Source organism: Propithecus coquereli, unplaced genomic scaffold (assembly GCF_000956105.1).
Source record: "Propithecus coquereli isolate 6110/MARCELLA unplaced genomic scaffold, Pcoq_1.0 Scaffold163, whole genome shotgun sequence".
In the NCBI taxonomy this organism is placed as follows: Eukaryota; Metazoa; Chordata; class Mammalia; order Primates; family Indriidae; genus Propithecus; species Propithecus coquereli.
In genome coordinates, this window is record NW_012140858.1 from 2,382,809 (window position 1) to 2,394,847 (window position 12,039).

Genomic DNA, 12,039 nt, shown 5'->3' on the forward strand with positions numbered 1-12,039 from the left:
TGCTTTGTGTCCTAGAATATGGTCAATCTTAGAGAATGTCCCATGAGGTGATGAGAAGACCGTATGTTCAGTGGTTTTTGGGTAGAAAGTCCTGTAAATGTCAGTCAGGCCCATTTGTTCTAGAGTTCTGTTTAAATCCATTGTTTCTTTGTTAATCTTCTGTTTGGAGGATCTGTCCTGTGCTGTCAGTGGGGTGTTGAAGTCTCCGACTATTATGGTGTTGCTGTTTATCTCATATTCATTTTCTATGTGGCAGTGCTCTTTTTGAAATTCTTCTGTGATTCAGTATACAATGACATGAGCATTTCCTATTAAGTTTTCCCATTTTTTGTGCCATGCATCTGTGTTGCTTTGGGTATGTGGAAATCCATTTCCCATGCACTCATGTACAGACCACACATTTGGTGGAAATAATACTGGTGATCAAACAGCAACACTGTTGTTTAAGTGCCTTCTTATCCTACTATGCACATAATTATTTTTCAACCAGTTAGTAACTTTGCTGGCTTTTTCAGCCAAATGTGGCTTTAATTTATTAAAAGCCCCTGGAATGTCATCTGCTGGAAGGAATGCCAATGCAAGCAAATGACACATTTTAAAACTGAAGCTTGTGTCATTACTGTATTGTGTGGCCAATCCACTCATCAGAATTTTTTGCCAAATGCATCGGGCTGAATGGAACAAATAAACTTTATTGGTAACCCCTTGAAATTTACTTTTAGGAGGCTTGATTGTACCTAATTCCAAATCTGTCATTATGGTTTGGGGATTCAGTTGAATCCATTTTCCTCTGCAAAGTTCACCAAGTTTTCAAATAAGTGTATATAAAGTGCTTTACTTTTTCCAGTCATTAATACATACATGAGTGGATAAGTTCTAGAATTTTCCAATCCAATACGGGCATGAATTGTATATAGTTGATTTAAAAACAGTGGGGAGAGTTTTGAAAATGCCATCCATTAGCCAAAGTGAAGCATGTGCTGGTTTTTGTATATTAGATTTAGTGGTAAATATAAAGTTTGTTTTCTTCAATAGTCAAATCTCTAATCAAGAATAATTCACCATTTAATGTGTTTTGTAACACTGGAGGAACCTCAATATCAGCAACTGTCTTTGGTGTAGGTCGCTGAGCTCCTTGAATTCTTTTTATTTTCTGATGAAGGGTTTTCTTTGAAGACAAGCAGGGTGCCACGTGTCAAAAGGCAGAAATCGTACATGATTGAATAATCTGTCAGGGGAGATTTTTTTGTATTTTTTGCCTGCATTTTTACTTCTGTGATCTTTGAAACACTCACTGCACTTGTATTTGGAGAGCTATGATGTACAAATTTTCTAAGTGTATGCTGTCCACTTGAAAGTCTGGTTATTGCTTGGCCATTGCAATTAAGCAGTTTTCTGCTTTCGTAGCACCAATAATGATTAGCTTTTAAACTTTTATCTTTCACCATTAAGTAGCTTCATACGCTTAACTTATCGCAGCCTTTTTGTGAGGGAATAGTTTCACAGATCTCTTTCATTATGTTGTAAGGAATATAGTAAGAAGGAATGAAATTCAGCTTCCCCAATACCAAATCTGTATTAGGGTTCTCCAGAGAGACAGAAGCAATAGCGGGAGTGTGTGTGTGTGCGCACATGCATGTATATGAGGGGGAGGGGGACTTTATATCCCCTCCATATATACACGTGAGAAGTCCCACAAGCTAGAGACCTTGGAATCCTATTATCATGGCCCAGTCCAGAGTCCAAAGGCCAGTAGGCCTGGAGTTCTGATGTCCAAGGCAACAGAAGAGAAGTCTGCCCTAGCTTTCAGAGAAAGACCAATTCACCTTTAGTATTTGTTCTCTCTGGGTCCCCAACCAATTAGATGGTGTCTGCCAACATTGTGGGCAGATCATCCCCACATAATCCACTCAGATTCACACACCTCTGGAAACAACCTCACAGACACATTCACAATAATGCTTTGCCAGGTTTCTAGATATGCCTTAATCCAGTCAAGTTGACACCTAAAATTAAGTCCATAAATCCACCCCTTGTCAATTTGGCACCCATACACCTCTCCTTAAACCATACTTTGTTTCCAAGTAAACACAGTAACAAGGTAATAGTTCTACCCCATGTGATGCAACTATCCTGTGATTGTGATTTGGGGGATTTTAGACTTTAGGATTTTGATCTTTCAGGATTTTACCATTCAAAATTATGGCATTTGGGATTGTGTCCTTCAGGATGATGATCCAAACCCCTTCCATTTACATGTCCTTGGCCAGAACTGTGTCATAGGGCCGCCCCTGTTTCAGGGGAAGCTGAGAAATAAGCTTTAGTGAGCACATTACTGCCCCAGCAAGTTGGGACTCTCTGTAAGGACTAAGAATGGACATTGGGTAGGCAAAATAGCAGTCTCTGCTACACTAATTAAATAGCTATGTTAAGAAGTTTGGAAAAGGCTGTTCGTTTCTCCATCAGCAGGAAGGGCGTGTTGAGGTTGGCATACCCATCAAGGACAGTAACTACCATGGCTTCCAGCGCTTTGCCGAAACCTCAGACCTGTGGCCTCCTGGCCAGGAGTCTGCAGATTCATATTGTTGGAGCATTCATCATATCCCTGGGGGTTGCAGCTTTGTATAAGTTTGGTGTGGCTGAACCAAGAAAGAAGGCATATGCAGATTTCTACAGAAATTATGATTCTATGAAAGATTTTGTGGAGATGAGGAAGGCTGGCATCTTTCAGAGTGCAAAGTGATTTGGGAACATAAAAGAATTTCTTTGGGTTGATTTACATAGAAGTTTGTCACTGACCTGTGTTCCTGAGCTATGAATATGTAGGCTGAGGAATAGTTTCTCTTGATAAATAAACCATTAACAAATACAAAAAAAAAAAAAGTTTAGAACAAACACACACCCACACAAACCAATCTTTCTCTTTTAACTGCATTTCTACTTTAACTAAAGTTGTATGAAAGAAATATAACTAAGTCCCTAAATTGCTAGAGTATGAGGGAAGCATAGGATCACGTAGTCCTGTCATTTAGGCTTAGACATAATTAGTGAGTTATCTGAGGCCCCAGACAGCAGTTCCAGGCCTGAAATTTGAAGTTCCCGACTCCCTGATTGGTCACTGTTCTTTCCATTTTCTGTGCTGCTTCATGAAATCTGATTGCTCATATGTTAACTCTTCTACATACACAAGGCAGCTGTTTTGGTTACACCATCAGAGAGAAAACCCTCTAACCCTTTGAATGATTACAATAAAAGTGATGGGAGGAAATTTCATGTTTCTTATTTGAGAGTTTTATGTGTTCACTTGGTTAGTGTTGATGGCACTGGTGGTATTTATATATTCATTCATTCTTTATTCATTTATTCTGCAATGACTATATACCAGACAATAGATTATAACATCTCAAGAGCAGGACCACGTCTTATTAATTTCTGTGTCCCCAAGTAGGTCCTCATGGATGAGTGAATAATTAACTCATAGTCCCGCCCTCAGAGAATCCCCAGTCAGGTCCAGGAGACAGACAAGAAAATCAATGATAATAGTACAGCAAAGGCATATTTCTCAAGAGGTGACAGAGGCATGGGTAAAGGGAACCTAAATAAATCTCTGAGACAGGAAGAGAGTCTGGAAAGACTTCAACAGGAGGTGGCCTCAAGTTCAGTTTGTTTGGTTTTGTTCTTTTATTCTAGGCAAGCTGTGAAAAAAGTACTTGGTCATGCCAAATCTATTCCTTTGTTGCTTTCTTTCTTTCTTTCTCTCTCTCTCTCCCTCCCTCCCCCTTCCTCTCTCTTTTTTCCTTTCTCTCTGTCTCTCTCTCTCTCTCTCTCTTTTCTTTCTTTCCTTTTCTTCTTGGAGGTCTTGCTAAGTTGCCCAAGCTTGAATTCAAATTCCTGGGCTTAAGCGCTCCTCCGCCTCAGCCTAAACCTCAGCCTCCTGGGATTACAGGCACACACCACTGTGCCTAGTTCCAAGTTTAGCTTTGAAAGGGCTTGCCAGGGGAGGAAAGAGAAGGGCTGCATGTCAAGCCAAAGAATGAATTTTTAGAGGCCCAGTGGGGTGAGAAACTGTGTTTAGAAAAGTGGGGACAAGAAGAAGAATACGAAAAAGCCATGGAGTAGTAGGAAATGAGGCTTGAGAGGCAACTGTGGCCACATCAGTAAAGGCCTCAATAATATGTTAAAGGATTTGAACTTAACCTAACCCTGCTGATCGGGTGGGGAGCCACAGAAGAAGGGCAGGAAACAGGCTCAGGTGTGTACTTTGGCATGACCACCTGGCATTGCATTTAGGCCTTGGTGCCTGAGTGGAGAGGCACCTCTTGTCACCACAGCTGCAGATGACCAGGGCAGACTAAACCACACACAGAGATCCTTGTGCCTCCCTGCCCCATTCTCCCAGGATCTCCCTCCTCGAAGAGCCTTACTTAGCCTTTCCAGCCACTTGCAGACTCCACACACCCCCTTTCGTTTTTCCTGTCCATCTTGTCCTCATGTTTACCCAGCCAAGGACTCATAACAAGTGGTTCTTTTTGTCTCCTGCTCAGTAAGGAATGATTTACTCCTATTTGGTAGTTGGTTATTAGGGGTTTATGGGACCCTCAGATGGTGGAATGTACCAGGCATGCCTTTTACCACTACTTGTGGGATGAAAGGCAGTATTTTAGGAATTTCAGACAGTCAGGAGGTGGGAAGCTGCTGCCAAGGGTGGTGAGAGTGCCTCCCCATCTTTGCCTCCGGTCTGTAGCCTACCCCTCCAGCGAGTGTCCTCCCAATCTGTTCTCCCTTCCCTGCTGAAGGCTTTCTTTCCCACTTCGCAAATTTAGCTCCTCATTCTCTCCTTGGACTCCCATTTGCATTGTTTTCTGATGACCAGCTGAGGATTGACTTCCCTTCTCTGACATCCATCCTAGAATGGATGCAAACCTCCTCTGTTGGTTTTGCCTTACTAGATGTTTCTGATGACTAAGGGTGACATTGGAAGTGCATCCTCTTGGTTAATATAAGTAAGATACACATTTTATCATTAAGGGGCTGACTGAGTATTTCTCTGTGTGACTTTGGAAGTAAAATGTCCTGTGAAAATCTCCCCTCTTTTTTATTGCTTAATTGTTTCCTTTTTTCTTTCCCTCTTTTTTTCTTATGGAAGAATTATTATAACAGTAAAGGAAACTAACAAAATTTTTCTCCAAATCCCACAACCATAAGTCATCAGCTGTTTTTACTTTTCCCTGTATTCCCTTCTAGTCCCTGCTTGTATGCAGTGATATTAACTAGATTCAGTTTTGAACTGCATTTCTTTTTTATGCCAAATGATCATAGTTGGAAGAAATGAGATAATAATGCCTTCTTATTTTGATTATTTCCTTTTAGGAAAGACACTGCTGATCCTGGAACATGGAGGATTGTCTTCATACCTCATCTGAGAATCTGTCCAAGTTGGTCAGCTGGGCCCACAGCCATGGGACCATTTGCAGCCTCATTCCAAACCTGAAACACTTGCTTTCAGAAGGTTCCCATGGGAACCTGACAGCAATGTGGGGCTGTAGTGCTGGCCATGCTTATCACTGGCCACTCACAGCTACTTGCAGAGCTGGGTCCCAAGAGAGAGTCTGTTTCCAGGATAACAGAAGTTTCAACTCTGATAGTCCCAGTATAATCGGGGTGCCTTCTGAGACACAGACTAGCCCTGTTGAAAGGTACCCTGGGAGACCAGTGAAAGCAAAGCTAGACTGTAACCGGACCAGAGACTCTTGCGATTTCTCCTATTGCAGTGAGCCCTCTGAACTGGATGAAGCTGTTGAAGAATATGAAGATGAGAACACCCTGTTTGACATGGTTTGTGAGTCCTCTGTTACAGATGAGGATAGTGACTTTGAACCCCAAAACCAAAGGCCTCAAAGCATTAGTCGCAAAAGGCCTGGAATAGTCCCGTCTTCCCTCCATTCAAGCTCCCAGGTGCAGATGGTAGATGAATGCAGCAATGATGTCATTATCAAGAAAATCAAACAAGAGATTCCTGAGGATTATTACATTGTGGCAAATGCAGAGCTGACAGGAGGGGTTGATGGACCAACCCTGTCATTGACACAGATGGCAAAACCCAAGCCTCAGACTCATGCTGGTCCCTCCTGTGTCGGGTCTGCTAAGCTGATTCCCCACGTAACATCTGCCATCAGCACGGAGCTAGACCCACACGGTATGTCTGCATCCCCCTCTGTGATCTCCAGACCAATCGTCCAGAAGACTGCTAGGGTATCTCTGGCTTCGCCAAACAGAGGACCCCCGGGTGCCCATGGCCAGCAGGTGGCCATGCAGATGCCTGTGAGCACATCCCACCCTAACAAACAAATCAGTATCCCTTTGTCTGCCCTGCACCTGCCTGGACAGGATGAGCATGTTGCTTCTGAAGAGTTCCTGTCCCATCTGCCCAGCCAGGTCTCCTCCTGTGAGGTAGCCCTTTCTCCCTCAGTTAACACAGAGCCAGAAGTGAGCTCCAGTCAGCAGCAGGCCCCAGTTGCTCCAACCATAACCACTGAGGCCACAGCACAGTGCATACCAGGTATGGCATGTGAGGCGACAGCAAGTCCCTCTTCCACGTGCATCAAAGAATTCCGCGCCGTCAGCACTTCCCAAACCATTGGCTCAGTTTGCTAGAATTTACTCCTTTGTTAGTCTCAGAAAGATAGAAACAATGAAATATATTACATCCAGGTGATACTATAAAGGAAATTCATCAGCATTGGGGCCATCCATCCAGTTGATGTACCTTAGGGCTGAGAGGACAGCTGTAAGATTGTGCTGTTGATATTGCATGGTTAGATTTAAGGTTGATATCTGACCGTAAGCTGAATTTTTATATAGTAAAGTTATTTCTGAAAGTTTTTAAAAGATGCTTTTTTGTCAATACCAAGGTATTTAGTTGCTGTTTGAAGCCAATATCATGTTGGGTAGGGCATATAATGACAGTAGACCTAACGCTTTTCCATTATTATTTATTTGCCTGAGCCAACTTGGCATTGCTATTCATTTTAGTTGCTGTGGTAGTTGAAATAAGTTTTTTTTAAAAAAGCAATGAACATTTCTCAAAGAAGTATTTGATCTTTTCTCTTAAAATTTCAAAGAATTAGGTAACACGCATTTCTGGAATATATGAGCCTATCTGGAATGATTGAGAGGAGAGTGAAATAATTGTAGAAAGTCCCTGCACCTGTAATTCTCACATTCTAATGTTCTTTAATTCTGACATTCATTCTGGGCTATTATTATATAAGGGAGATTTGGTCCCATGCTTTTGAGTTCATGATTCAAGTCTAATAGGCTAGAAGTAGAAACATTGACAAGGATGAAGAGACTTACAGAGAATATAGAAAGCAGAAATCTGTGACACATTGTGGTTTCTTTCAGTCCTTCTCAAAAAGGTCATGTATTTTGGGAAAAGCTTCCCAGAAGCCTGAGGCACCTGTGCTTTTACCCTGAAACTTCCTAGAATTAAGTTGCTCTACAAACATGTTTTTCCAATTTTAGTGTCAACTTTAGGATCCCCAAAGGAAACCTTCCATTTGTGATTTTTTAAATGATCATGATATGATTCATAAAATATATACTGAAAATATTTATATCCTGATTGAAAATTCTCCTTTTCAGTTTATCCATTTTTCTTTTTTAAGTAACAGCTTTATTGAGATATAATTCACTTATCATAAAATTCGCTCTTTTAAAGTGTACAATTCAGTGAGTTTTGGTATATTCACAGAGTTGTACAGCCATCACCATTATCTAATTGTAGAACATTTTTATCACCCCAGAAAGAAACCCCATACCCATTAGCAGTCACCCTTCCTCGCCCCCTAGTTCCTGGCAACCACTAATCTACTTTCTGTCTCTATGGATTTGCCTATTCTGTACATTTCATATGAATGGAATCATATATTACCTCCCTCTTCACTTAGCATGTTTTCAAGGTTGGTCGATGTTGCAGCGTTTCTTTCCTTTTCATTGCCAAGTAATATTTTATTGTATGAATATACAATATTTTATTTTTCCTTTTATCAGTTGACGGGCATTTGGATTATTTCCATCTTTTGGCTATTATGAATAATGCTGCTGTGGACATTTGTGACAAGTTTTTATGTGGTCATGTATTTTATCTTGCTTGGGTAGCTACCTAGGAGTGGAATTGCTGGGTTCTATGGTAACTCTATGTTTAACTTTTTAAGGAGCTGCCAAACTGTTTTCCAAAGCAGCTCCACCATTTTACATTCTCACTACTAATGTATAAAGGTTCCTTTTTCTCCACATCTTCACCAACACTTATTATTTTCCATGTTTAAAAAAATTGTAGGTATCCTGTTGGGCGCGTGAAGTAGTATCTTGTGCTTTTGATTTGCATTCCCCCCTTAATGACTGATGATATTGAACTTTTTTTCATGTGCTTTTTGGCCATGTGTATATTTTCTTTTGAGAAATATCTATTTAAATACTTTGCCCATTTTTAAATTGAGTTGTCTTTTTTTTGGTAAGTTGTAGGGGTTCCTTACGTATTCCGGATATAAGACCCTTATCAGATATGGTCAGCAAATATTTTCTTCCATGTCATGGGTTGTCTTTTTCTTTCTTTTTAAAAAAAAATTTTAAAAATTTTACTTTAATCGTTGAATAATGACATGGTCTTTGATTAATCTTCACATCACTAGACAAAAGGTTATCTTTATTAGCCTGGTGAAAGTCTTTATTCTAGGAAATCTAACTGTTGATATATGTAGGATATGCGTAGTACCTTTTCACTTAAATAGTTAGGACTCTAGTTTCTTTGCTCCTCCCCCTGCCTTTATTTACTTATTTATTTAGTTATGTTTTTATAAATAGACTTACCCTGAGTTTTCTATATTTTCACTTCATTTATATTCGAGGGTAGAATTCAGAAATGTATTTTGCAAAGTGGTCCAGTGTACCAGTTTGGTAAGACTATTATTTGTGTCACCTACCCTTCCACTAACTTACCCTGCAAAGCAAGATGCAAGACTTCCTTGTATCTGCCTAGTGGATAGTAAATGAGACACTGAGGCTCTTTACCAAACCATATATGTCTTATCATATAATTATTTGGGGAAAGAAATTCAGCCTATTTGAAAGAGAAATAATTTTAATTGATTTACTATTGCGTATATTACATTCTCTAAGGGTTTTTTTATTCCTTCATGGGAATTGCATGTCTTATAATAGCTATAAAAAGCAGGCATGGCCAAGGATAGCACATAATATATACAATCATAAACTGTGATTTGGCTTTACTCTCAGAAGGACTAGTTTGGCTTGGAGTTGAACCTTCAAAAAAAACAGTATGAAGAACTGGTAATAGGGATTTCCTAAGGACTGGTCCTCATGTTTTGATCCATTATTCTGTGGAACGATATCATATTGCTGAGGATGTCATTAGCTTTAGAAAAACACTGTTTGGACTAGAAACAGCAGTGGGACAAATAAAAATCTGATTCACATTTTTCTTTTGTGAGAGGTATATAGAGTTACTGTATAATGTACCTATGTTCTCTAGGACCCAACTAGATTCTGTGTTCTAAAGTTTTATTCATTTGTTTGTGTTTGCGTATTTATTTATAGTAGATAATCATTTTAAACATAGATTTTAAAAAATTTAAACTCTAACATGTGCAAATGTATATGAATGACTTTGTACAGATGGACCTTACACAGTTAATATTTAAAACATACTTGAGACTAAGCAAAGAAGAAAGATTCTGAAAGAACTAGCTGAAAGCTAAATTAGGCTCTTTTGAAATGGATGCTATGTAAGCTCAAGTCTTTATTAGATCATTACAGAAGTACTGCATATCTTTAAATAATATTTTTTAAATAATAATTTGACAAATGACTATTGAGTCTACCAGAAACAAAGAGAAATTGTTCTATTTTTGTTTAGTTTTACTAAGGCCATTTAAATTCTCTTCTTCTAGTGGAAAATCATCCTTATTTCTGTTCAGAACTGAACTCATAAAGTTATAAAATGTTAATCAAGGTATGGATAAAATCATTAATTTTCATGTCAACCCTGCCATAGTGCTCAATCCAAATCTTAGCAAACAATGAGTAAAGAGGACATATATTATTAGAAGAATTATTGATTACCTACCACTAGCTTGAATTCCATTAATTTTTGAGATTTTTATGTAAATTTTTGGCATTTGTCATAATGAAATTTAAATCTTTATTGCATTGATTTGGATTTTTATGTGTATATGTATATTTATTAAATATACTCACATACATACAGCTTTCTTTATGTTTTCGTGCAAGATTCCCTTTTATTAATCAACTCTTTTCCCAGAAGTTTTATAGTAGCAAGAAATATTTGCTTATCAGATTTGTAATATGTATATATTTCTTTTGAAAATACACATTTTTATCTTTATTGCATTGATTTGGATTTTTATGTGTATATGTATATTTATTAAATATACTCACATACATACAGCTTTCTTTATGTTTTCGTGCAAGGTTCCCTTTTATTAATCAACTCTTTTCCCAGAAGTTTTATGGTAGCAAGAAATATTTGCTTATCAGATTTGTAATATGTATATATTTCTTTTGAAAATACACATTTTTATCTTTTCATAATAGATTCGTATGTGTTCTTTTTATATTAGAAATAATAACTCATGGTCTATCACGTGTGTTGGAAATACATTTCCCACTTTACCATTAGCTTTTAATTTTGTTGTTGACATTTTTTGAGATATGGATTTTCTTAATTTTTATGAAGACTGTTCTTTGTCGTCTTTTCTGTCTTTGGTATTTTGCTTTCGAAGTCCTTTCCCTACTTTGAGATCACATAAATATCTATATTTTTCTCTGGTTCTTTTATGGTTTTCTTCTCCTCTCCTCTTCTCTCCCCTTTCTTTTTTAACATTTAACTCTACAGTTAGTTATATATTTTGGGGTGGGATCTCATGTCATTATTTTTGCAGGCAGTCAAATGCCCCAGCATTATTTGTTGAATAATTCCCATTTCCCACTGAATTGATTCATATACCACATATTCCATGTTGTTTATTATTGGTCTGCTTCTTGTTTTAATTGTTTTTATTAATCTCTTTATGTTTTCTGATAATTTTTACTGTTTGATTATATTTTGTGCAAAACAGTGCATTCAGAGAGAAAGAGTAGTGTAGTCTAAATCATTTAATATACTTTTTTGAAAAATTACTCATATAAAATTGAATTCAGTAAGTTTTAAAAAATTGATTAAGGTATATATTACTTCCAGTTGTTTGGTCTCTGTTGACACAATAAACAATGGTTTCTCTTGTCAGAAACAGAAAACCTGAGTTAAACATTAAGGAGAGACTTAATTGCCTTATAGTCCAAGGACAGATCTTCAAACAAGCTTACATCCAGGGTTTAGACAGCGTGTGGTTTCCCCCTTGCCGTTTTTCACCTCGGCTTCTTCCCTATTAGATTCACCTGCAATACTTGATCCCTGTGTGGACCCAAGATGGTTGTGCTGCCAGATTTCACATCTAGCAGTAGACAGAACCTGTGTCCACAGCATTCCCGGTAATCCCTGACCCAGTCACAGTGGCATTAGGCCCCCACCCTGGAAACAGTATTGAGATCAGTCCTACGCAAACCACATAGCTGAGCATGGGGGTGAGGTGGGAGTGTTCTTCTAAGAACATTCTAAGTATTATTTTTGAGAGGGACAGCAAAACAGTACTTACTACTACTTATGTGAGGTTGTTTTGGTTTGGTTTGGTTTTGAGCATTTGGTTTTTTCATATGGGCAGGTAGGAAGAGTTGTTATGCATTTCATTCAAAGGCAGAGTATACTGGAGCAGTGTACTAACATAAGGGTAGAAGTAAGTATAAATGTGTATGCTTATGTGTATATATATGTGCATATATATATGCATATACATAGGTACACGTATTATTTTACATATTTCCTTATTCCATGAGAAATGTATACTTCTTTCAAGAAGAAACAAGACTAAAATTTTGTTTTCTTTTTTTTTTTTTTTTTTT

At 38.2% G+C, this 12,039-nt stretch overlaps 1 protein-coding gene across 3 annotated transcripts in view; it reads left to right on the plus strand.

The window, feature by feature from the left end:
* KIAA1958 (KIAA1958 ortholog) overlaps positions 1-12,039 on the plus strand; it is a 183,395-nt gene that overhangs the window by 89,931 nt on the left and 81,425 nt on the right. For 2 of the 3 annotated variants that reach the window (XM_012641149.1, XM_012641151.1), the window contains exon 1: positions 5,369-6,559. In XM_012641149.1, coding sequence (XP_012496603.1) covers positions 5,395-6,559 — 1,165 coding nt within the window. In that variant the 5' untranslated portion in view covers positions 5,369-5,394. Of the gene's footprint in view, positions 1-5,368; positions 6,560-12,039 lie in introns of those variants that run through there. The other variant, XM_012641150.1, reaches the window with a different exon arrangement.